Source organism: Lithobates pipiens, unplaced genomic scaffold (assembly GCF_037356315.1).
Source record: "Lithobates pipiens isolate NorthernLeopardFrog02 unplaced genomic scaffold, aLitPip1_a1.2 Scaffold_19, whole genome shotgun sequence".
NCBI lineage: Eukaryota > Metazoa > Chordata > Amphibia > Anura > Ranidae > Lithobates > Lithobates pipiens.
In genome coordinates this window covers 25,743,437-25,771,039 of record NW_027507764.1, presented here as the reverse complement: position 1 = coordinate 25,771,039, position 27,603 = coordinate 25,743,437, and the positions used below count along the sequence as shown (strand labels likewise).

Sequence of the window (27,603 nt, the reverse complement as noted above, 5' to 3'; positions counted from 1 at the left end):
CTAGGCTTGACTGTTTCTGATTTTTTTGCAATTGGTAGGGGTACCAGACAGGGATGCCCACTTTTCCCTTTTATCTTCGCCCTGATGATGGAGCCCATGGCTAGGGCACTGAGACAGTCTGAGGAGGTGGGAGAGATACAGGTGGGGACAATTAAAAAATGTGTAGCACTTTATGCAGACGACCTGCTCTTGTTCCTCAGGGATCCGGGGCCATCTCTTAGAGCCACCCTTCTGATTCTGGACAAGTTCGCCTCCCTTTTGGGCCTGAACTGGAGCAAGTCGTCCATTTTACCACTGGGTCCCAAAGCACAGGCAGAGAGACGATGCTCTGCCACTGCGATGGGTCCCCTCTTTCACTTACCTGGGTGCCAAAATAACGGCTAATATTCAGGACTATATGACACTAAACCTTCTCCCACTAGTGACCAGACTGAAACAAAAAACTCAGGTCTGGAAGAAACTGCCTCTTTCACTGTTAGGTAGATTTAGCCTGATTAAAAATAAATTCTTATCTGTAATATTATATTTTCTGCATCACTCTCCTACATGGATCCCTAAAACTTTCTATAACACACTTAATAATAATAGGATCATTTATATGGTCCCCTCAGTCACCTCGCATTAGTATTAAAATCCTGCAAGAGCCATGGGGACAGGGGAGGTTGGCACTTCCAGACTGGCATTATCTGGCTGGCCAGATTGCGTTTGCTAGGCGGTGGATGACGGAGGATAATGGGGACTCAGCTACGATTCTGGAGGCGGCACTCTTGGGGTCTTATGAGAGCCTAAGATTGGCCCTCTACAGGGGCCCAAAAACATGCCTGCCCATAACTGATTCAATGAAAGCTACCATTCGGGGCTGGGAGATTCCTACTACCCTGGTATCACCTAGTTATTTGGGAGTCACACCCGCAGCCCCGCTCTGGATGAACCCTGAACGATTTGCCAAGAAAAATTCTGATGACTTACCTCATCCTGGTGCACACGACTAATCCCGATGGTTCATGGACATATCTGGGTTGATTTAACCCTACAATGCCCACCAATTTGCCTGCGTGGCCAGCGATTCACGGCTGTATAAGTGAATAGGGCAGGTAACCTCAGGAAGCATTGTGAATGACATGGATCGCTGTACATTGCTGGATGACACGATTGACATGAGTGAATGGAAATTGTGGGCTTTCTTAATAAAGAACTTGTCAAAATCTGTCACTTTGTTTTCATTCACGCTTTACTTTTTTGGGAATGAGTATGAGCGCTCTGCACCCCTCACTCATTCACTTGGGAGGGACTGGTAGTTGGCTGGTCCATTATTGTTAAAGAGGAAGTAAACCCTTCCAAACAACTTGGACCTACAGGTAAGCCTAGATTAAGGCTTACCTGTAGGTCCAAGCAATATCTCCTAAACCTATATGGTTTAGGAGATATTTGCCCGAAAATGGGCACCGCTGTCTACGGCGCATGCGCCGTAGACAGCGGCGCGCAGGCGCACTAAATGCGGCAAATCCATGAATGGATTTGCCTAATTTGTCGACTCCCGTGCGCATGCACGGGAGTGACGTCATCGCGGCTTCGCCGAGTGGCAGCGGCGGAGCTGCGAGACGCGACTCCCGTGCGCATGCGCGGGAGTGACGTCATCGCGGCTTCGCCGCTGTGATTCGTCGGAGCTGCGAGACGCCACCAGCAACATGGATGCGGCGGACTACAGGGATCAGCGGCGACTTCGCTGGCTCCTGTGTCAGGTAAGTGACACATAATGAGCTACTATGCGATGCATAGTAGTCCATTATGCTTTACCTTTGCAGGGAAAAAAAGAGGAAGTAAACCCATCAGGGTTTACTTCCTCTTTAAAGAAGGCTTCCAGATTCCAATAATCCCCCCAGCCTGTTCCTGCAGACACTTTTTTTTTTCTTGACTTTTTGTGTGGGATTCCCCCTTTAAATTCAGAAGGACTTTTTGTTTGGGAGCACCCCGCTAACATCTACATCATGTCAGTGTTGCTGTAGTAGGTTGTATACATTGTACAGATACACCACTTCACAGGCAGGGTCAGAACACCCGCCAGGCATGTTATTTAATGGCGTTTTGCTTTTGTAATGTTTTACTTTAAGTATTACTAATATCACTGTACCCAGCCAAATGGAATTTATTTTATTTAGTTTCTTTATTAATTCTTTGGTTATTAGCATAGAAAATTTTAACAGCATAGAACTGTTTAACATTCAAATCCTTTTGAGTTCAGCGGAGTTTGGATTCGGCATTTGAACTGCACTGTTTTTAGAGTGTATGATTTGAATACTTATGGGAAGGGTCCGGGGCGATTGTTACTTTTTGATCTTTTTAGCTTTTTCTTTGACACATCTGACCCGGAGATCTTATAGGTTGCAGACATCACCACTCAGGGGGTCCTTATGAGCAAGAAAAGCACATTAAGCTCCTTGGTTATTGTAACAAGGCATTTGCCTTGTGCGGCAGTTTTCAGGGGGGCTGCACTGCCCCCAGGCTCCCTCTTCCTGCCACTTCACCCCGCTGCACTGACCCCGCAAACCCAATCCATAGAGGGATCGGTTTGTCCAAATATATTCCCCACTCTCTGCTCCTCCGACCCCTTCTTTAGCACCCCCCACCTCCCTGATTGCCAGATGCTCCTTCCTGGCTCCCACCTCCCCCTCCTGCCGGTTGCAGCAGCTGCTAATGTGGGAGATGTAGATGGAGAGGGGGGCTGCTCCTTGCAGTTGCTGGCCAAATCTCCCACTTCCCCCTCCTGCTGGCAGTAGCTGCTGCTTTTGTTTGAATTGTGGATGGATGGAGGGTGAGTGGGGGCTGCTCTACGCAGCTGCTGACCGGCTCTCCCTCCTCCCCCTCCCGCCGGCTACAGCTGCTACTAGTGCTGGAAATGTGGATGGATGGATGGCAAGTGGGGGCTGCTCCATGCAGCTGCTGACCCGGCTCTCCCCCTCCCCCTCCCGCTGGCTACAGCCGCTACTAGTGCCGGAAATGTGGATGGATGTGACAACACTTAGGAAACGACACTTTGCTACAATGTACAGTAGTGAGTCTACAGCTTGTATAACAGTGTAAATTTGCTGTCCCCTCAAAATAACTTAACACACAGTCATTGATGTCTAAACCACTGGCAACAAAAGTGAGTACACCCCTAAGGGAAAATGTTCAAATTGGGTCCAATTAGCCATTTTCCCTCCCTGGTGTCATGTGACTTGTTAGTGTGTTAAGTTTGGGGTTATTGCTCTCACTCTCTCATACTGGTTCCACATGGCACCTCATGGCAAAGAACTCTCAGAGGATCTAAAAAAAAGAATTGTTGCTCTACATAAAGATGGCCTAGGCTATAAGAAGATTGCCAAGATCCTGAAACTGAGTTGCAGCATGGTGGCCAAGACCATACAGCGGTTTAACAGGACAGGCCTCGCCATGGTCGACCAAAGAAGTTGAGTGCACGCGTTCATCGTCATACCCAGAGGTTGTCTTTGGAAAATAGACGTATGAGTGCTGCCAGCATTGCTGCAGAGGTTGTAGGGGTGGGGGGTCAGCCTGTCAGTTCTCAGACCATACGCCATACACTGCATCAAATTGGTCTGCATGGCTGTTGTCCCAGATGGAAGCCTCTTCTAGAGATGATGCACAAGAAAACCCACCAACAATTTGCTGAAAACAAGCAGACTAAGGACATGGATTATTGGAATCATGTCCTGTGGTCTGATGAGACCAATAAACTTATTTGGTTCAGATGATGTCAAGTGTGTGTGGAGGCAACCAGGTGAGAAGTACAAAGACAAGTGTGTCTTGCCTACAGTCAAGCATGGTGGTGGGAGTGTCATGGTGTGGGGCGGCATGAGTGCTGCCAGCACTGGGGGGCTACAGATCATTGAGGGAACCATGAATGCCAACATGTACTGTGACATACTGAAGCAGAGCATGATCCCCTCCCTTCAGAGACTGGACCGCAGGGCAGTATTCCAACATAACGACCCGAAACACACCTCCAAGATGACCACTGCCTTGCTAAAGAAGCTGAGGGTAAAGCTGATGGACTGGCCAGGCATTCTTCCAGACCTAAACCCTATTGAACATCTGTGGGGCATCCTCAAACGGAAGGTGGAGGAGCCCAAGGTCTCCAACATCCACCAGCTCTGTGATGTCGTCATGGAGGAGGGGAAGAGGACTTCAGTGGCAACCTGTGAAGCTCTGGTGAACTCCATGCCCAAGAGGTTTAAGACAGTGCTGGAAAATTATGGTGGCCACACAAAATATTGACACTTTGAGTCCAATTTGGACATTTTAACTTAGGAGTGTACTCACTTTTGATGCCAGCGGTTTAGACATTAATGGCTGTGTGTTGAGTTCTTTTGAGGAGAGAGCACATTTACACTGTTATACAAGCTGTACACTTTCTACTTTACATTGAAGCAAAGTGTCATTTCTTCAGTGTTGTCACATGAAAAGATAGAAGAAAATAGTTACAAAATGTGACGGGTGTACTCACTTCTGTGAGATACTGTACCTATGTCTTTTAACCATATTTTGTAAATAAAAGCTTTTTGATTTTTAACAGTAGTTTGTAAAACAAATTAATTGTACCTGAAAAGCCCCTCCTGGTTACACTATTCTTCTATTATCGGATTCAAGGGAAAATGGCACTAAATACGGTATTTACATTTTTGGCAGTACCCACAATACTCTACACTCTAATATTATAGGTACTCGGACCTTACCTGACTCTACGTTTGCATTTCTGCATTCAGGTATTGAACAAATACCAATGAATGCTAAATTCTGTACCTACTCTTTTCTGCTAAACCCAATATTGTTAGACTTTTGAATTTCCTTTCACAACCCAGTATATTCAACACTCTTATGCCCATGATCGCACATTCCGACAACAAAATCCATGTTTTTTTCCGACGGATGTTGGCTCAAACTTGTCTTGCATACACACGGTCACACAAAGTTGGTCGGAAATTGCGAACGTCAAGAACGTGGTGACGTTCAACACCTACGATGAGCCAAGAAAAATGAAGTTCAATAGCCAGTGCTGCTCTTCTGCTTGATTCCGGGCATGCGTGGCACTTTGTGCATCGGAATTGTGTACACATGATCGGAATTTCCAGCAACAGATTTTGTTGTCGGAAAATTTGAGAACCAGCTCTCAAATTTTGTGTGACGGAAATTCCGATGGAAAATGTCCGATGGGGCCTACACACGGTTGGAATTTCCGACAACAAGTTCCTATCAATCATTTTCCATCGGAAAATCCTATCGTGTGTATGAGACATTAGAGACTTATACTATCAGTCTGAAAAGAGAAAAATAGTAGAATCAAAAAATTTACTACTACCAAAAATATGCTCTATCTTGGTCCATATGGTTAAATAACCCAACTGTACTGTATAAGATGGATGACATGCACTTACATTGCCTTCTCTTACTGACTGGAACTATTTCCTTGTTTTATTAGTTCACTCCCGTATTTGATTACCCCCCCCCACTGCCTCCTTCTACTACCCAGGCTTAACCCCGATCCTTAATCCTCCCTCACTATACCCCCTTCCCCCTACATCCCCAGGATGAAGACATCGGTTCTACACCAACACTACTGTAAGCTATAAGCTTATTTTCAGTCTACTAATTCCATCTGGCCTCACCAACTCATTAAATGATTGTTTTTCTCCATAATTCTGCTCTTATCATTCATGCTGCTGTAATTTGTACGGCTTCATCCTTCTGTACCCCTCTACTGTTTTATAAAGTCAATAAAAACTATTGTAAATAAAATGAAGTCAACTCATCTCTTAAAATGTGAACTTACTGAGAACATGTTCTCATCAACTTCAACTAATATTACAAATTATTGGAGAATACACCAAGCCAAATTAATTTATTAATATAGCTGAATACATCTGCATACAATAATAAATATTAATTATGATATTACAAGCAGCTTATAAAAGAACATGTTTAATATTTACCTTTCTGGAGGGTGGTGAGTAAAAATGTTACCATCTTGAAGAGCGATGGGTGGTGCTGGTATCTGACACTTTGTGATGGTTTTGTTCCCGTCTGGACTCTGTGGTTCCTCCTCACTAAGTGACTACTTTGTCCTGTAGTGATGTAACAGCCGGTGGAAGGAACCACTACACCCAGCAGGGGACAAGGTTTCCAACAAACCCAAAGTGTCAGATACCAGCGGTGTCCTTAGTTCTTCAAGAGAGCAAAAATTTGACTCACCATCTACCTTTCCGGTAAATTAAAAGTTTAAATGTAATAATGTTCATTCTCAATACACTAACAAAATACTAAAATTAACAATAATAGAGATAAAGATATAACTACTGGTAACCCAATGTTCCTCCATAAATATTAGTGGATAACTATTTTTACATTTAGGTCAGGTCTGAACAGAATTATGTAACATTTGTAGAAAAATATACATCCAAGAAGTCCAGTACTTGATGCCATTATAGCAAACACCTCCACAGCCACCATGTATTTCCCTCTGGTGCTCAGATAGGCCGGGATCATGGCAATCCAGACACTGCAGAACACCAGCATGCTGAAGGTGATGTACTTGGCCTCATTAAAACTGCCCGGTAATGTCCTGGCTAAAAAAGCTATAATGAAACTCACAGCTGCCAGAAGCCCCATATATCCCAGGACAGAGTAGAAGCCGATAACTGAACCCTCATTACACTGAATGATGATCTTTCCCTGATAAGAGTGAGTGTCCTGATCCTGGAAGGGGGGACAAATAGACAACCAAGAGACACAGATTATGACTTGAACCAGTGAGAAGACACAAATGATACAATTGGGCAGTTTTGTTCCCATCCATTTCCTCCAGGGACTCCCAGGTTTGGTGGCTTTAAAAGCAATACACACCATGATACTTTTGGCAAGTAAAGAAGAGACAGCAACTGAGAAGATGACACCAAAAGAGGTTACACGTAGCATGCAGGTCACATCTACCGGACGGCCAAGGAACAAGAAGACGCAGAGGAAGCTCAACATGATGGAGACCAGGAGAAGATAGCTCAGGTTCCGGTTATTGGCTCTAACAATGGGGGTGTCCCTGTAATGTACAAATAACCCCAATATTAAACCAGTCAGGAGACAACAGAGGATGGAGACAGCTGCAAATACTGCAACAATTGTATCATCCGTGTAGGAGAGAAATTCCACCAATTTTGAAACACACTGATTTTTCTTCTCATTTGGCCATTCATCATCAGGACATTTCACGCAGTTTTCACTGTCTGCAGGAAGAACAATATAAACACAATGAGCATCTGGGTCAGAGCTTCTGAGAAAACATAGTTAGTCTGGTTGGTACAATCCTATACCCACAGTTGGTCCAGGGGAAGGCAAAAAACCCAAGGAAAGCTCCAGCAGGGGGGAAATCCTTCCTGATCCCTCGAGAGGCAATCAGATATTCCCTGGATCAACTTTACCTATAAATGTTATATTTTGTAGTTAGAAAATAATCCAGGACTTTTTTTTAACCACTTCAACCCCAGAAGAATTTACCCCCTTTCTGACCAGAGCAGTTTTTGGGATTGGGCACTGCGTCGCTTTAACTGACAATTGCGCAGTCGTGTGACAATGTACCCAATCAAAATGGACGTCCTTTTTTCCGACAAATAGAGCTTTCTGTTGGTGGTATTTGATCACCTCTGTGGTTTTTATTTTTTTTTCTTTAAACAAAAAAGAGTGACAATTTAGAAAAAAAATCAAAACATTTTTTCCCTCAGATTAGGCCGATATATATATATATATAAATCGCAATAAGCGTATATTGATTGGTTTGCGCAAAATGTATAGCGTCTACAAAATGGGGGATAGATTTATAGCATTTTTATTATTATTATTTTTTTTTACTAGTAATGGCGGCGATCTGTGATTTTTATCGTGATTGCGACATTATGGTGGACACATCGGACACTTTTGACACATTTTTGGAACCATTGTCATTTATACAGCGATCGGTGCAATTAAAAATGCATTGATTACTGTAAAAATGTCACTGCCAGTGAAAGGGTTAACACTAGGGGGCGGTGAATGGGTTAACTGTGTTCCCTGGAAGGTAATTCTAACTGAAGGGAGAGGGGACTAACGAGAGGAAGTGATGGATCGTGGTTCCTAGCTAATAGAAACACACAATCTGTCACTCCTGTTAGAACAGGGAAGTGCGTGTTTACATACACTCGTCCCTGTTCTGTGTCTCCTGGTCACGATCGCTCGTGGCCGGCGGTCATCGCGACCGTTGGCCACGAGCATTGGCACCCCCACTATGCAGTGGGCGTGTGCACGCCACCGGAGGCTCCTGCTATCCGGAACCTGTGAGGACTTTGCTCACTTTGGAAACCACAGCTTGGCATTGCATGCCATTATTAAGCTTATGATCTACCAAAACCCCCAGATCCTTCTCCACTATGGATTCTGCCAGTTGTACTCCCCCTAGCATGTATGATGCATATTCTTAGCCCCCAAGTGCAGAACTTTACATTTATCAACATCAAGCCTCATTTGCCACATAGTTGCCAAATTAGACATTATTAATTCAATAAATTTGTTTTGTTCCGTTCCGTTTCGTATTAGCCGTTAATTCGTATTTCATAGTTTGTGTCCGAAAATTCAATTTGGATTCGTAGAAATATGAATTTTCTTTAACTTTTTGTAACAATTACGAACGTTTGTTATGATGAATTTAAAAAGCAAAAAATACCGTTCTCAATATGGCTGTCGTCGATTGCTGAGTCGAGTGCTGATTTCCTCGGTTTTTAACTTCATCATAACGAATAATCGTAATTATTATGACAATAATAAAATGATATTAACAAACAAACATTCTTATTTTGTCCGATTCTGAATCTCCCAGCGACTACCATTCCAGTCTCCCACTCCCACGTTAAAAAAGGTAATTTTCCCAACCCTCACTCAGCAGCAGAAGAAAACCTCTGATTGGTCAACAAAACACCAGTCATGTTTCCGTTGTAACAGAATTTGGATCCGAAATTCGTCAACAAAATTTCGTATACAATTCGGAAGCATAGAAATTTGTGTTTCGGATGCCTCCGAGTGTACGAATTTTCGATTTGTACGAAATGAACCACACATGTCTACGGTGCATTGAGGCCGGCTTGTAAATTGGAGACATCCTGTAAGGATGTTATTCCATTGCATAGCTTGGTGTCATCTGCAAAGACAGAAATGCTACTTTTAATCAAAGACCCAATATCATTTATAAAGATATTAAAAAGTAAAGGTCCCAATACTGAACCTTGGGGTACAGCACTGATAACCTTAGACCATTCAGGGTATGAATCATTAACCACTACTCTCTGAATTTGGTCTTTTAGACAGTTTTCTATCCATTTACAAACTGATTTTTCTAGGCCTTTAGACTATACCTTACACATTAGCAACAAATTGTCAATGGGATTCCCATCATTGTCCGCACAACGTTTTATGCCACATTCATTTTCTTCCGCAACAAAAAGAGGACGTGCTCCATAAGGTTTGGCAAATGCAAAGGATTGACTTTAATACAGCCACCTTGCAAATCCTCCCAGACCTGTCCATAAATACCCTACGATAGCAGGTGATCCTGAAACCCCTTTTGGATAAGCTTTGTGTGATCGGTGCTACTTATTAGTGGGGGTAACCGCTGCACTTGATAGTCCGGAAGGGTACGGATACATTCTTGATCCGTTCCATGACAGATGTTCCTCCTACTATGGAACACCTGAGGATCCCACAATTCCATCTAGATCACTGACTCTGTTTACTGCAAGACTTGGACCTCCACGTGCCCACAAATGCAGTGGACACCGCATCAACGTTCAAACGGATGGCTACTACAGCCTTCTAACAGGGAAGACTGATGGGCCATCAAGAACTACTGGGCCAAGCCAGAGTCTTCAGGATCATCTGCCTCACTGATTTCTGGCAGATCTAAGATGCCTACTGTGTTCTATATATGTAGGCTGCAAAAAGCTACGGTTATGCCACGCACACACATGACCAGACTTTCCGGCAGTCTTGGTCCGATGGTCTTCCTGACGGACTTTCCGTGGATTTCCGACGGACTTTCCAAACTAACGGACTTGACCACACATGAATGGACTAAGTCTGTTCGTTTTGAACGTGATGGCGTAAATGTGACTAAATAAGGAAGTTCAATAGCCAGTAGCCAATAGCTTCCCTTGCGTCGTATTTGGTCCGTCGGACCAGCACAGAGACGAACAGTTTTCCAGATTTTAGTCCGTCGGATAGATTTGAAACATGTTCTATTTCTAGGTACGTCTGATTTTCTTCCCCAAAAATCTAACAGATTAGCCAACATCTAACAGATTAGCCTTAGTGTGACACTAAGCTCAGTGGCACACTAACCACTTGATCTATTTTCTGTTACTCGGAGGTGAATTTGGATGTATATAGTTCACAGGGTCAGCGCTCTGTGAGTGTTCTATTAAGTTAGACATGCTAGATGTGTTCTGTTTATGTAACTTCTCCTGTTACCTATTATGTTGTGTATTACTGTCGTTGGATTTTCTTCAAGAGTTCCTCAGTTCACAGTAACCAACACCTCTTCATATCCACAGCGGAACTCCCCACACTGAGGAGTGTGACATGAAAGCCATGCTCCTGGTTACTTACTAAGGGATCATGATTTTGTTTGCTCCCATCTTGGGGGATCTATCAAAGCAAGCCTATTATTTGATTGTACGTTCACTTCTACTTTTATTGCCCATTGTATCTCTGAATCTTCTTTAGAGATCTCTGGGAGGTCCTACTACATTGTTGCCCATTCAATTTTTTTTCTAGATGAGACGTGATAATTTAGTTGAAGGGAACACCTCTACCTACTCCTCTTCATGTAATGCCCGGTCCTTCCCATCCCAGAGCAATATGTACTGGTTATACATTAAAATGATGTTAAATGTTGATATCAGAAGTTTAGAGGGTTCCCTGTTGCTTCTCCATTTCTGGCTTGCCCGCTGTCCCTGACTTAGTGCCGCCTGCGTCATAATGCTTTGATATCTTTCCTACAAGTCAGATTGCTCTCAGGAAGAGGATGGCAGTGGAAACGCTCCCTTTTCTTTAGTCTGATCATATAGCAGTCAATTTTCTCCAGTGTATATGGCGATCAACTGCAATGGCAACGCAGTTGGAGGGGAAGTCAAGAGGAACTTGGCTCCTCTCCGGTTTCCCAAGTCACTAGGGAAGCTATCCGATTAAATTCTGCCACCCTATGTGACTCTGGCAACCATCTTGGGTCAGGCAGATGCTATTTAAGGCCCTAGCTCCCAGGTTTGGTGTGCTTTTCGAGGGTGGATAGTGTAGGGATTTTTCACCCGTCTGACAGGGACAGTGATTAGTGGCAGGGAGAGGTTCCAGAAAAGTAGGGAAAGGATAGAGACACACCATCCTTCCTGGAAACCTCCCGATTTTGGTAAGGACTGACCAGACCACAGTCCATCCCTCAAGACAGACACTGTTTGCACCTCTGAGACCTGCTCTGCTACACAGCGCTGATACATTCTGTGATTGTTCCCGGTCAGATGCCTTCCCACTGGGTTTTTTGTGAATTACTGGACTCTGACATTAACACAAGTTCTGTTCTCTGCAACTGGGCTATCAGTGTTTACTGACCCAGCACCACACTGAACCTCCGCGAAGTTGGCGGCAGCATATGTCCCTTTGCAGCAGCAGGTGCAGAAGGAAGAGCAGGAACCATCATGGCACAGCTGGCATCAGCTTTGGCCCTGGTACCCAAGTTTAATGGCTCCAATATTCCTCTGGCTGAGTGGGAAGAGAAATTAGAAAGTGCTGCGTACCTGTATCAAGTTCCCACCCGGCTGATCGTGGAGCTGGATGACACTAGCCGAGCAGTGTTTGCACTGCCGGAAGTGGACCGGGCCACCTTTGAATAAATAGTGACACGCCTGGAGGGCCAGTTCAGAGAGAATGTGACAGTCACAGGATTGAGGCACAGATTATTTGTTTGGAGGCAGCAGGAGGATGAGAGCATCACTCATTTTGCAGTGATACTCCAGAGCCTCTGGAAATGAATGGAGAAGACGGATGCACATGGCTGTGCTGTTATCACTGACTCAGATCACCTATTGAGGAACCAGTTAGTGATAGGATTGATTCGCTCCTGCAGGGCCCTCCTGACTGGGCCAGCCTTCAGAGTGCAACTTGCCATCTCTTTTTATGATGTTGTGGTTGACACGGTTGTGTAAGACCAGGAAGATACGGAAGCAACTGTGGCAATGACAAAAATGTATGATCCATCACACATGAATAAGGAGGCCCTAGCCCCTTGCCGCTGTCAGCCATACACACAGCCTGAAGGGAACTCGCCCTAGACGTGGCCTCCCTGAAACAAGAACTAAGGCTGCCATTAAAATAGTGGCTTCCCTGAAAGTCGATACAATGGTCATGCCAAGTCATGCCAAGTTCACTGGTGGATGCCCCGATTTAAAAAGGGGTTTGAAAAAGTATTTAAAAAGTTTGCCCCACCCCGGGATTTTGAATACATTTCAGACTTTTATAGATGTGCAAAAGTATACGCGTAAACTTAACATTAAACGGTATGTCCTGACAAATCTGGCATGACAATTAACGAGAGAAGCATCTGTGATTGTCCATTCAGGGATGTCTAATGCCTCGCTCTTTAATCCCCCAGGGAATCAGGCACCTAATATCAATGTAATTTGAGATTTGGTGCTGAAGGACCTGGCCAATCTTAGAACAAAGTCGGCACAACCTCAAGAAGAAATTAGGGCTGGTATTGAAACTTTATGCAGAAGGAAAGACATAGTTATACACCCTGCTGATAAGGACGGGGCTATTGTTGTCATGGATAAGGATTCCTATTTCAACGAAATGGGTAGGATTCTTTCAGATTACGATACCTCTTCTCCCTTGTCATCTGACCCCACTCTTTCATTCAAACGTGAGTTTAAGGTTTTGATTGACAAGGGTCATGATATGGGCATATTAAATAAAAAAGAAAGGGAACACTTAGTTCCCTTAGCACCTCGGTTACCAGTTATGTACATATTGCCCAAAATTCACAAGACCTTAACTAATCTTCCAGGGAGGCCCATCATCAGTGGTATAGATTCTATCATGTCATGTGTGGGTACATTATGATCATTATCTACAACCACTGGTGGTGGGCACTTCCTCATTTCTCAAAGACACTAAACATGTCCTAAATTTGTTGGGCAAAATTGAATGGAAGACATCTTACATGTTGGTTACTGCGGATGTCGCATCGCTTTACAGGGCGGTAGCTCACAGATTGGGCCATGAGGCCGTGCGTCATTTCCTTTATCAAGACTCCAATATTTCCATCATGCAATAAAATTTTGTGATGGAACTATTGGACTTCGATGGAACACAATTCATTTTTGCCATAATGGTACCCATTATTTACAAACGAAGGGAATAGCCGTGGGAGCAAAATTTACTCCCAGTATGGCCAATCTCTTCATGGGTAAATGGGAGGAGGATGTGGTTCTACATGACAAGTCTCCAAAACTTGTCATGTGGAAAATATTTATAGATGATGTCATGTGCATATGGGATGGAGATGCCGAATCTGTAGCCATCTTCTTATCCTTCTTAAACAATAATGATAGGGGTATCATACTCAGCTATGAGGTCAGTTCTACTCAAATTCACTTTTTGGATTTAAGGATTGACATTGAGGATGGCAGGATTGTGACATCCACCTTTTTTAAACCGACCAACAGGAACGGGTATATCCCAATGGATTCCTGGCTGTCGGCGGTCCCAAAGGGTCAATTCTTACACTTAAGGCGGAATTGTACCAATGTGGAAGCGTTTCGTAGGGAAGCTTTGTTTTTAAAATCCAGGTTCCTGAATAAAGCTTATGATCAAGCGGTCCTTGATTCATTGATTTTCGAGGTAGGGAACGGGGATCGTCAGTCTTTATTGGGGGATAAGCCCCCCAAGTTGAAAATAAAGAAGACTTTGGCCTAGCCTTTCTTACCACCTATTCCAGCCAACGTTGAGCCATAAAACGAATAATTAAAAAGCATTGGTCAGTTCTCAAAAATGATTGGATTTTCGGACCTTTGTTGGCTGAAAACCCTTGTGTACTGTTTAGGGGGGCCTTTAACCTTTAACCTTAATACAGTGCCTTGCGAAAGTATTCGGCCCCCTTGAACTTTTCAACCTTTTGCCACATTTCAGGCTTCAAACAATTTTTTGTGAAGAATCACCAACAAGTGGGACACAATTGTGAAGTGGAACGAAATCTATTGGATATTTTAAACTTTTTTAGCAAATAAAAAACTGAAAAGTGGTGCATGCAAAATTATTCAGCCCCTTTACTTTCAGTGCAGCAAACTCAGTTCAGCGAGGATCTCTGAATGATCCAATGTTGTCCTAAATGACTGATGGTGATAAATAGAATCCACCTGTGTGTAATCAAGTCTCTGTATAAATGCACCTGCTCTGTGATAGTCTCAGGGTTCTGTTGAAAGCGCAGAGAGCATCATGAAGACCAAGGAACACACCAGGCAGGTCCGCAATACTGTTGTGGAGAAGTTTAAAGCCGGATTTGGATACAAAAAGATTTCCCAAGCTTTAAACATCCCAAGGCGCACTGTGCAAGCGATCATTTTGAAATGGAAGGAGTATCAGACCACTGCAAATCTACCAAGACCTGGCCGTCCCTCTAAACTTTCAGCTCAGACAAGGAGAAGACTGATCAGAGATGCAGCCAAGAGGCCCATGATCACTCTGGATGAACTGCAGAGAACTACAGCTGAGGTGGGAGAGTCTGTCCATAGGACAACAATCAGTCGTACACTGCACAAATCTGGCCTTTATGGAAGAGTGGCAAGATGAAAGCTATTTCTCTAAGATATTCATAAAAAGTCTCGTCTAAAGTTTGCCACAAGCCACCTGGGAGACACACCAAACATGTGGAAGAAGGTGCTCTGGTCAGATGAAACCAAAATCCAACTTTTTGCCCACAATGCAAAACGATATGTTTGGCGTAAAAGCAACACAGCTCATCACCCTCAAAACACCATCCCCACTGTCAAACATGGTGGTGGCAGCATCATGGTTTGGGCCTGATTTTCTTCAGCAGGGACAGGGAAGATGGTTAAAATTGAGGGGAAGATGGATGCAGACAAATACAGGACCCTTCTGGATGAAAACCTGTTGGAGGCTGCAAAAGACCTGAAACTGGGACAGAGATTTATCTTCCAACAAGACAATGATCCCAAACATACAGCAAAATCTACAAAGGAATGGTTCACAAATAAACGTATCCAGGTGTTAGAATGGCCAAGTCAAAGTCCAGACCTGAATCCAATCGAGAATCTGTGGAAAGAGCTGAAAACTGCTGTTCACAAACGCTCTCCATCCAACCTCACTGAGCTCGAGCTGTTTTGCAAGGAAGAATGGGCAAGAATTTCAGTCTCTCGATGTGCAAAACTGATAGAGACATACCCCCAAGTGACTTGCAGCTGTAATCGCAGCAAAACGTGGCTCTACAAAGTATTAACGCAAGGGGGCCGAATAATTTTGCACGCCCTACTTTTCATTTTTTTATTAGTTAAAAAAGTTTCAAAAATCCAATAGATTTCGTTCCAATTCACAATTGTGTCCCACTTGTTGGTGATTCTTCAGAAAAAATAAAAATTTTATATCTTTATGTTTGAAGCCTGAAATGTGGCAAAAGGTTGAAAAGTTTAAGGGGGCCGAATACTTTCGCAAGGCACTGTAGCACCCAATGTTCCGGACCCCTTACACGTCCAACCTTTTTTGGGGATTTGAAGGGTTTTTTCCTTGCAAAAGGTGCAAAGTATGCAAGGTAAATGCTTTGCGGATTAGGAGTCTAACTGAATTTATTTAGGAGGCTACGGGTGTCACGTACCCCATTAAATCATTCATAACATACACCACTAAGTGTGTCGGTCGTGTTCCTCTTGAGGTGTCCTTGTGGTTTGGAGTATGTGGGACGTACCATCCGAATGTTGCACGTCAGATTAAGTGAACATATTGCAAATATAAAGAAGGGTTTTGATAAACACAATGTGGGCTAAACACTATGACCTTCAACATGATAGAGAACCTAAGGGTACCATCTTCATAGCCTTGGAAAAATATGTTCCTCATTGGCGTGGAGAAAACGGTAGAAGAACCATTTCCCGATCCGAAACTAATTGGATCCATAAGCTCGGTTCCCATGTCCCCAATTGGTTAAATGTAGAGTGGGACATCAACTGTTTTATAAACAATTGTTGATGATCTCTCTATTGATCCATGTGTCCCTTTCTACATTCACCATTGTTATGATCTTTGGTCTATCTAATGTTTTTATTTTATTTTTAACATTGTAATTATGATGTTTACGTTTTTTGGCAATGAATTATCTCTGGTTATATATATATCATTGTTTTATAGACTGTATGTTTGGCAATGAGGAGATGATTTAGATATTTGTGTTATGGAGTTGCGAAGGAGCGCATCCTATTGCAATATAAATACTATTGGCCTAATTATTAGGTTTAATGGGTTTGGGAATAAGAGATCAAACTATCTCTCATCCCTCCCTTTAGATATATATATTCTTCCTTTTCCTTTTTTTCTTTTTTGGGATTTTGGTAATTGTCTACAAGATGGCACTATTTTAATAAAATATTTTATATCGTGTTTATTTTATATATTATATATTTTACATTGTGTTATATCGTGTTGGAACAGTACCATAACTGGCCTGTATGCGTCAGTAATTGGCAGGTTTCTGCTGGTTAGGATGATGCCAGCAATTTTTAGTATATATATTTTTTTTTTCTTTTTTTGGTATTTTGGTAATTGTCCACAAGATGCCACTATTTTAATGAAATATTTTATATAGTGTTTTTGGAGCAGTATTATGACTGTCCTATAGGTGTTAGTAATTGGCAGTTTTCCGCTGATCAGGATGACGCCAGTATCGGCGGGAACTGCTCTTTATGCTTTGCCCAATAAGCTGTGAATAATACGCACAACAACCTATGGATTCGCTTCTTCGCCATGCCATGAGGGGTATATAAGGCGCACCCCTGATGACGTTAGCTGTGACGAAACGGCCGTAGGGACGTTGCGCATACACGCAGTGCGCGTATCGCTTTTTTTGGAGATTAGTAGAGCTTTTTTTTATCTTTTATCCTTGCAAGGAACGTTTTTATGTATTGTGAACCAGTTGATACCTTTTCTGAAAAAACTAGTCAAAGGTATCTCTGCACTATTGGAGTCTTTTTTTTTTCTTCCTATAACTTTTTTGCGGAAATCCATCGGATGACTATATCCCACTGGTGGAAGGAAATGTCCACTGATGCTCGGTGATCGTCTCCTGACAGAAGCGCCTTTGAAACTACTTTCCACAGACGTTGGCTGGTACCTGTCAGGACAGTCGGTGGTATCCTAACAGCAACCATGCTGCTCTACTAAGCCTTATGTGACCCCCCCCTGAATAAGGATGGTCCCTGGCTTTTTGGTAAGCCTCCATTGCTTATTCCTAGGTGACGGGCTGCACTATTGGTGGAAACTCATTATTTGGATTTTGCTTGTGAACACGTCTTTGTTGGATTAATTCACCCATGAACTGTTTTTGTGTTTGATACACGTGTTTAATTGGCCGAATAGCGCAGCAAATACGATGCTTTACCGCCGACGCACCTCCTGCCCCAGTGTGAAAGGGGCCTTAAAGAAGTCAATTGTATCCGGTAAGCAGATTTGTTACTCAGCACTGTGGGGTGTCGTTTTTGCTTCTTGCTGAAGGAACTCCCACTATCTACACAGAAGAGTCTATACACCTAGAAGACCACTCTGTTTGTTGTTCTTCACATTTGGGACTTTATTTCATCACTTTTGTTTATTTTTATGATCAATCATTTTTTTCACATATACATAGTGTTTTTGGCAACCATTAATCTTTATCACTTGGTGTTTTCATTTTTAGTCTTATAATATGTTACGTATATAATTCATTTTTTTGATTATTGTTATCACCACTGGTTATCTCACTAGCGCCCTCTACATACCACCAATATAGTGTATACGTGAAGTGTTGCGTATATTTATGGTGCTATATAAGTACCTGTAATAAATAAGTAGTAGTAGCAAAATATAACTGGGCAGGGCTGATACCATTCTTCTGATTTCAGTCCACAAAATCCTGTGTGCGGTCAGCCATCAACAAGACTTAGGGGCTAAATACATTTCTGGCAGGATCAACAGGTATCTTTATTTACTTGCAGGAACCTTTAAAGTGATAAAACCAGGGAAAAATGTGTACAAACTGTACCTGGAATGTTGGAGATTTCTCCTTCTGGACATGGGACGCACTCATAGCAGCATTTATGGATGGAAGATCCAAACTTTTTTCTGCTGCCAGGTAGACAGGGAACTGAGCACCGAGATACCGGAGCCTGAAATCAGATATTATCATTATTATAATGTAAATGTTGATCATTTCTCATGAGGCTATACAAACTAAGTGTTACAAATAGGAATGAGGTTCAGGTTTTCCTCTCCAATGGATTCAAGGTGAATTCTGCAGGTCTGAGATCCATTCAGGGGTCGGTATTTTGTGGGTTTTCATTCATTTGTGGTGTTTATTGATTTTTGTTCTATGTTGATAGAGCCTCTATTTTTGATTAAAGTTCACTTTTTTTCTTCTAAATTCCAGCTCCACTATGTAACTATAGGGGAGCTCCCCTATGTACCAATATACCATTAATGTACTACATTTCCAGAAATAAAAAAGCTTTATATTTATCTTACACATCCCTTACCTCAGTGTCTAGCTGGATGTAAAATTCTCCATTACTTCCTGGACAGACCTTGGGATGTGACCCTGGAAGGAGTTTACCAGCTGACCTCATTAGTACACACCCTGCATCATCTACCCTCCTACTCCCCCACATCGCTACCACCCCTCCCCAGGTGTGCGTTTTTTTCTATGCAATTAGTGAATACCATTGTCACTAAATACACAGCCATAGATCGTTCATTTGGCAGAGTGTGCAGGAGCTGAGCGATCAGATAACAGCCTATGTAGATAGAGCTGTAATATTGAAAATAGGGGAAGTATGTCCTGGGTTCTGCAAAGCTCACAATATCCTTTAGATCTACCATCAACTACATACCATTTGGAATGCTGCAGAAGCAAAGTACACTCTATTGTCAAAAGTATTGGGACGCCGGCCTTTACATACACTTTGATGGCATCCCAGTCTTAGTCCGTAGGGACCAATATTGAGTTGGCCCACCTTTTGGAGCTATAACAGCTTCAATTCTTCTGGGAAGGCTGTTCACAAGGTTTAGGAGTGTGTCAAGTGGAATATTTGACCATTCTTCCAGAAGAGCATTTGTGAGGTCAGGCACTGATGTTGAAATAGGAAACTGTTCCCACAAAGTTGGGAGCATAAAATTGTCCAAAATGTCTTGGTATGCTGACGCCTTAAGAGTTCCCTTCAATGGAACTAAGGGGCCAAGCCCAACCCCTGAAAAACAGCCCCACACCATAATCCCCCCTCCACCAAATAATGTTGAACCCTATGGACTAAGACTGGGATGCCATTAAAGTTCATGTGAGTGTAAAGGCAGTACTTTTGGTAATATAGTGTATGTAGTGCCAATACTTTTGGTAATATAGTGTATGTAGTGCAGGGGCCTGCCTGATTGAATATAGAGAGTGATTGGATAGATGGTGTGCCCTCCTATTATATAGTTTTGGTTAATCTAAGAGGAGATGTATGAATGGCCACCATCATACATCTAAAATTAACTAGTTGCGCTTTCAGTGCCATCAACGGCACACTAAAAACAGGAGCAAACACACTTTTGCCACATTAAAAAATGAGCAACAAATGCATCAAAACGCACAGTAAAAAACATGCAGCCTGTAACATGCCAAAATGTCCCATGAGCTACATTGCCACGTGTACGCGCGTGTCACGGGAAAAAAGAGACAAAGAACTAAGCGTGGGACCTGAAAGTGAAATTGGTGTGCTTACACAAGAACAATAATGCTCTATTCACATCTGTGCATTTCCGAATGCATGACAAACCACACAGAAAATGCATGCCCTGCATTTTAGAAAAGTGCTGCAAACACACCAAAAGTGTATAGCTGATTGTTAAGCAGTGGGCTGGGAAGCTGGCCACCACGTCCACATCCTTAACAACTGATGAGCCATCAGCTGTCAGCAGGGCAAAAGAAATTGCCGGCTAAAAAAATTGTAATAAAGAACAGCGTGGGTCGCCCCCCCCTCCAATCTATACCAGTCCAATTCAGGTCTGGTATGAATTTGGAGGGGACCCCATATAATTTTGTTTTCATTTTGGCTTGGGATCCCCCTCAAATCCATACCTGTCAGGGCTGGCTTAGCCCTTCCTCCTCTGGGCTGACTGCTCAGCTGTCGGCTAATTGCCAGCTCTCTTCTCTTTCCACAGTTACCAGCTATTCCCAATGATGCTCGTTACACCTGCCTATTTAAAGCCTTCCAGCTCACTTTTCCTTTGCCTTCGCGTTGGTCACATCACAAGGAACCATCTCCTGCTGTTTGTTTCAAGACTGGCTTGCTGACATCCCTCCTGGCTTCTTATCCTGCTTGTAATTGCTCTCCTTGGATCCCCGACTTCTGGCCTGGCTGATTTCCCCGATCTGGTTAATGAACTTTGGACTGGCTGACTACCCGATCTGGCTACTGGACTCTGGCTATGCTTGGCCACGCTTTTTCCTATTTACCTTTTTATTTTTATTAATAAACAAGTGTGATTTAATTGTACTTCTGTCTCAGTCTGATTCATGGTTTCTGACAATACCAGACCCTTATCCGAGCATGCAGCCTTAAAGATCACCGGGGGGGAGGGGCCCCAACCCATAACTATTTAAGAAATGTCAGACGATGGGGTAGAAGATTTAGAAGACGCCGCTCCAGGTGAGCAGTCACTACAGTTCGGATGCACTGGGTGCAAGCCACGGCTCGCCACGGCTCGCCACTGATGATCAATAATAAAAAAAGAACGGCTGCACACCACAGCAACGTTCCGACAATTTTATTCCAAAAATAGCAAATGACAGCCAACAAAGACAGAGTCTCCGAACCCAGGAGGTACCAGAAAATCCACTCGTGTGTGCGCGGCATTGAACTTATTTTCTTTCCATTTAGATTTCAAGAAGTGCTAAGAACATGTAAGGAAATTCTGAACTTCTTGAGGGCCCCATTGGATGTATTACTGACAATCTCTTGATTTCAGTGCTGCTGTTTCTCTTTAATAATTACATCTCATGTCACATATTCCAAAAGATTTGCAGCCCCCATTACCTTCTATAACAACTTTATTCCATAACACATCTATACACAAAATAGAATATAAATACTGTATCTTGTAAGAAATGTTCTACATCCACAAAATGACCGTAATCAACAATCTTCACTGACTCGAAAAAATAAGCCCTTTCATGGACATCCACAATTACTAGTAGAACAAGGCTAGAAGATCCCAATAAATCCAAATTATGAACCTCCTCAAGGAAATATGAGCAAGATATTAGAAGACTAAAATCCCACTCCCTCAGCGCTCACGGTAAGTGCTAAACTATAGCCACTGCTATATTACTCAAAAAATCTGGTGCCAAAGAAAGTCGCCAACGGTGAACATAACAAAAGCACTAGCAGCGCTTTTAAAAAAAAAAAAATTAAACATAAAACTAGAAGTATGAATTTAAAATGTAATACAAAACTAAGTATATGTAAACATCAATCTACATACAGTAAGAAACCTTATAATATAAAAAAATATATGTATAATTACTTTCAAACAGAAAGCATAAATACTGTATGTTATTTAAACTTAATTCGTTCCTCTATGGATCACTCTGCATACATATTCCTCATATTCAATAGGCATACGTCTATTCATATATTTAGTTGCAATACAAATGCAAGAAACCAAAAAAAATAAATAAGAAAAAAGTCCGTTACATATGCCAGAAACAAAAAAACAAACAAAAAAAACAAAAAACAAAACAAAAAAACATCAATGTCTCAATAATAATTCATAAAATTAATGCAAGCAGAAAAATATACCGTATTTATCGGCGTATAACACGCGCCGGTGTATAACACGCACCCCAAGTTTAGGAGGGAATTTTAAAAGGAAAAAAACTTTTAGGAGGGAAATTTAAGGAAAAAAAACTTACATTTAAATGCCCATCAATGCAGCCTTATCAGTGTCCATCTGAAGCCTTGTCAGTGTAATTTGCAGCCTTGTCATGCAGCCTGTCCATCATTGCAGCCTTGTCATTGCAGCCTGTCCGTCCTGCAGCCTGTCCGTCATGCAGCCTGTCCGTCATTGCAGCCTGTCCGTCATTGCAGCCTGTCCGTCATTGCATCCTTGTCATGCAGCCTGTCCGTCATTGCAGCCTGTCCGTCATTGCATCCTTGTCATGCAGCCTGTCCGTCATTGCCGCCTTGTCATTGCAGCCTTGTCATGCAGCCTGTCCGTCATGCAGCCTGTCTGTCATTGCAGCCTTGTGCATCGTTGTCCCCTCAGTTATGTCAACTTTTATTTTTAAAAATGGCTCCGCCGAGATGTCCTGTGTATCTCGGCAGCGCCTGGTAGTTCTCGGTGGCTTTCAGCTGCCTTTGGCCGTACTCGGCGGCTTTCGGCCATCTTCGGCCGTACTCGGCGGCTTTTGCCCGCCTTCGGCCGTACTCGGCGGCTTTTGCCCGCACTCGGCGGCTTTCGGCCGAAAGCCGCGAGAAAGGCCAAAGGCGGCTGAAATCCGCCCATAGCCCAAAAATCTCGCAGAAATCGCGGAGGATCGGCGTATAACACGCACCCGCGATTTTCCCCTGATTTTAAGGGGAAAAAGGTGCGTGTTATACGCTGATAAATACGGTATATAAAAATGTGGCAAGTGTTGCTAGCAGATCATTCAGAATCTCAGTAGTCCACCATCACACCTCCTGTGCAAATCCCTATGGGTTATGCACTTACCAGAAGCACCTGGTTCAAGAGCACATCTCTTATCAACAGATGACCGATCGTATCTTCAGCTCTCACATATGACAAGGCATCGGATATATCCCATCGGTTAAATATTAATCACTTTTCCAAAAGGTGATTTGCACATGTGAAGGAATAAAGAAACTACATAGCGCAATCCCGTTCGTATCAAACAATTTATTTATATTAAAAGCTCATCAAAATGCGCACTCGCAAAATCAACATCTTGAATAGCACATAAAATTCAAACCATATTACGATCGGTCCAGTCTAACCTTACACCGCCGTCCACGGTGTTCCCGGGAAGGGTAGATTGTCAAACGATCATTCAATCAGGTAAGCTGCGTGACTACGCTCCTACGCTCTGACGCATTTCAGTCATCACTTTCGTCCGAGGGCGTTTTTTTGGTTTCTTGCATTTGTATTGCAACCAAATATATGAATAGACATATGCCTATTGAATATGAGGAATGTGTATGCAGAGTGATCCATAGAGGAACGAATTAAGTTTAAATAACATACAGTATTTATGCTGTTTGAAAGTAATTATACATATACATATTTTTTTTATATTATAAGGTTTCTTACTGTGTGTAGGTTGATGTTTACATATACTTAGTTTTGTATTACATTTTAAATTCATACTTATAGTTTTATGTTTAAGTTTTATTTTTTTTTAAAGCGCTGCTAGTGCCTTTGTTATGTTCACCGTTGGTGACTTTCTTTGGCACCAGATTTATGAACCTCCTCAGCAAACAATATAAAAACAGAAAACATCGAGTCATTTCTTACTTTGCCGGTTTTCCAGTAGCGGTGATTACTCCTATTAAGAAATGTTTTAGGCACATAGTCTGGGCCAGAAAGAGTGGAAATTATGTCAAGATAAATAATGGAACATTTAGGTTTAGGATAAACCACGCTGTGAAACATAAGATTAGTTGGAAGTTCATTCCTCTTATTAAAGTAGACCTTGGTTCCGTCTATATAATGAACAGTTTTCATATATTTGTGCAGCTTTTCATGGAAGACAGAAATACACACATTATTATATAGAGTTATACAACGTCTGAGATAAAATACAAAGTGGTCAGATTCAATGTACTAGTTATTCTATAAATGTGAATACAAATGAAGGAATCATCATGACCAGTTTAGATAAGAGGTACCCTCCTTACATAACGGCTGCTGCCATTTACCATACCCCCCCCCCCCAAACATCTTCCCCTTCATCTTAGGGCCGGTTCACACTGCGGGCGATGCGAGGCGACACGACTCGCCTCGCCGCTATCTTACAAGTCGCCCCCGTTCTGTACAATGGAACCGTTCTAAGAGGAGCGACTCGAGTCGCTCCGACTCAGAAAAAAGGTTCCTGTACTACTTTCGGGCGACCTCGGGGCGACTTGCATTGACTTCTATACAGAAGTCATCTGCAAGTTGCGGCAGGTCGCGGCGAGGCAAGTCGGTGTCGCCTCGCATCGCCTGCAATGTGAACCGGCCCTAACTAAAATAACGAGACCACACTTTACTTGGGGTATAACTGGCCAAAGCAGCCTTTTATTTACAAATATATAAAACATGTATCAAAACTTTAACCATAAGGGTCCGTTCACACAGGGGCAACACGACTTTGAGCGAGACTTTGGGAGGCAACTTGGACACGACTTGAGTGTGAATCACTGCACGACTTGAGGCAACTTACAAGGCAACTTGAAGTTACTTCCAGGAGAGGAGACTTTACCAGTGGCCAATCACATAATATTCAGCTCTGTGGGAGGGAGGGGTTTGCCTAGAAAACTATTTTTACTTCCTGGAAAGTTGCTTCAGTTAAGACAGGGGATCCGACTTGGAGGCAACTTCTATTGAAATCAATGGGTACAAGTTGCCTAGAAGTCGGATTGAAGTAGTACAGGAACCTTTTCTGAAGTCGGAGCGGAGTGTGCATTAAGACGGCTCTCATTCACTTACATTGATTTTATCATGTTGCGCGACTTGAGGCAACTTGGGACGACTTCAAGTCGGATCCAAAGTTGCTCCTGTGTGAATGGACTCTAAGAACATCTCAGATTATCATCTTCCACCCGGTGGTCTTATACGGCACTTCCCCAGATAAACTGTTCCTCTTCTACACTGCAGGCCCATTCCCATACTAATGGAAAAACACGAAAAAAATTGCGCTACAGTCAATGCAAAATATATAAAAATATTCGGAAATGTAATCCTTCTAGGAGCTGCAGTTGTGTTTTGTGACAACGATACAAACAGAAATGAGGAAATATGTAAAGAACCGCGCTCCCTCCAACAATACCCAAGTAAGAGACACTTTAAGCTCACCGATCCCCTTAAGCCCTTATAATAGCAAAAGGGAGAGGGGATATATTAGCGTATAGATGTAATAATGGATGGAGCCAAAATTAATACCAAAAATCAAACACCATATATGCAAAATCAAATGATAAACCTAATCACATTACCCTTATTATAACGTATATAAATAACAAAGTATTAATACCCAAATAATTGTGTAAGAAATTAAATAAATATATAAAGTTCATAAATCTCAATGAATTAGTCCTTAAATAGTCCAACCATAAGAAATCCAAACTCAATTCCACCACGTGATGAAACAGTGATTAGCAATGTAAGACGTCTTTTGCTTCATATCCATGTCCACAATGTGCGCTGTGTGGAAAACTTCACCACCACCAACATATAAGTTGGCTCCTTACCAGATGCTTAAGAATGAACAGCATATAGATAATATAGTCCAGATTTCTCAATCCTCCCACACAAGTCCACTCCGACTACTGTGCCACAGGATATCCCAATCTCGGTGAGTTTTATCAGTGGTTAACCATAAAGAGGAAGAGAGAGCGCTCCAATAGTGTAAAATCTCTTTTTTAATTGGAATATAGATTAAAATTGCACTTACAGACATATGGAAAAAGTTCAGACATCAAAAGTGGGCAGCGCCGGCCATACGCATTACCCCCACAGACTTCTCCTTTCCCAGTCTCATGCATTAGAAGAAAACGAGGTGATAAACAGCATGACAGTCTGTGGGGGTATGCGTACGGCCGGCGCTGCCCACTTTTGATGTCTGAACTTTTTCCATATGTCTGTAAGTGCAATTTTAATCTATATTCCAATTAAAAAAGAGATTTTACAGAGGATGCTGGGACTGTGACACCATAATAGGTGGGGACATCATCCGGTGATATCCCTATATAAGTTGCCGCGCATCGCGTCGGAGCCATTGTGAGAGGAGGATGCGACGAGTCAACATCTGAAGAGAAGAACAGAAGAACAGAAGGCGGCGGCGATGACGACAGCGGCGACAGAAGACTGGGCCACCGCCTGTAAAAGAGCTATAAGAAGGCACTGTGGCCCGGCAGAAGAACCGAAGAGGGGGACAAGACCACCGAAGAGGGGGACAAGACCCCCGAAGTCGGAAGAAGAGGCCGGCGGCGAGGAAGAAAGCCGGGCTCCTCTGCTAGCAAAAGAGCTAGCAGAAGATAACGGAGGAGTCCGGCGAGAAGACCCCCGAAGACGGAAGACCCCCGGAGCTGTGCAATAAACTATTTTTACCCTGTGTTGTGTTTTTTTTGTACTTTTTTCACAGGTGAGTGGGTAGGGGTACATTGTACCCCATACTCATTCACATAGGGTGGGGGGCCAGTATCCGGGGGCCCCCTTATTAAAGGGGGCTCCCGGATTCCGATAAGCCCCCCGCCCGCAGATCCCGTCAACCAACGGCCAGGGTTGTCGGGAAGAGGCCCTTAAAAAAATTAAATAAACCAACAATAAAGGCTGCGGCCAAATGCTTTTTCCAAAAGTAAAATTATTTCTGTACACGTATTGCATGTCTGAACTTGCCTCAGTGTCTCGTCTTCACCTGTTCAAGTGCTGAAGGTTGCTATCAAGAGAATCCTCCTGCTTCCGAGTCTGCTGTGAAATATTGTCAACGTGTGTTGGGAGCAGTAACCACAGCTATGGAGGAAGGCAGGCCAGCTCTCAGTGCCAGTGGCTGTCCATATCCAGGAGGCACATGCTGTTGACCTTGGCAATGCTGGTGCAAGTAGACCAGTTATCCATTTACAAAGTCCTCAGCATGCAAGGGGATTCAGCGTGGGAAGCCCAAACAAGACACTGAGTCAAGTGTATTGTTTGCAGTGCATTGAGTGGGGGCATGCTGTCTCCAAGTGCTCTTTGTTCCAACTTACAGCACAAGGCGACATGGTCAGGCATTTGGAAAGCCTGCTCTGAGTGCCAGGAAAGAGCGGGAGGCTGACCAGAAGTATAACAGGTGTCCCGTAGCAATGCTGGTGAGGTTGGGCCTACTGACTTTATGTTAAAGATGTTGCCTACAGATGATGAAGCCAAAGTAAAGAGGAAGAGAGACAAATCGGCATGCTTGAAAGAGTCAGCAAGGTTCAGCTGAGAGAGAGTCATCTCCCGGCAATGAGAGAAAGTGTCTTGCCAGGAAGGAGGAACTTCAGGGGAGATGTGGCTCAGCATCTTACTCTACTT

At 43.1% G+C, this 27,603-nt stretch overlaps 1 protein-coding gene across 1 annotated transcript; it reads right to left on the bottom strand.

Annotated features, from left to right (window-relative positions):
• Positions 1-5,951: 5,951 nt before the first annotated feature.
• Positions 5,952-27,591, bottom strand: LOC143997961 (vomeronasal type-2 receptor 26-like). The gene is made up of 4 exons (XM_077493768.1): positions 27,419-27,591; positions 23,869-24,142; positions 18,362-18,485; positions 5,952-7,271 (listed from the first exon to the last, which is right to left on the bottom strand). Exons 1-4 carry the CDS (start codon positions 27,589-27,591, stop codon positions 6,379-6,381), a joined length of 1,464 nt encoding a protein of 487 aa, XP_077349894.1. The 3' UTR covers positions 5,952-6,378.
• Positions 27,592-27,603: the final 12 nt, after the last annotated feature.

What these genes read in the sequence shown, in the direction of transcription:
- LOC143997961 (XM_077493768.1), bottom strand. Translation starts at nt 27,591, where the DNA reads ATGCTGAGCCACATCTCCCCTGAAGTTCCTCCTTCCTGGCAAGACACT. An exon ending in GGCAACATCTTTAACATAAA is followed by an intron (nt 24,143 to 27,418) that starts GTCAGTAGGCCC and finishes ATTTTATCTCAG; the next exon opens with ACGTTGTATAACTCTATATA. An exon ending in GCTACTGGAAAACCGGCAAA is followed by an intron (nt 18,486 to 23,868) that starts GTAAGAAATGAC and finishes ATCTGATTTCAG; the next exon opens with GCTCCGGTATCTCGGTGCTC.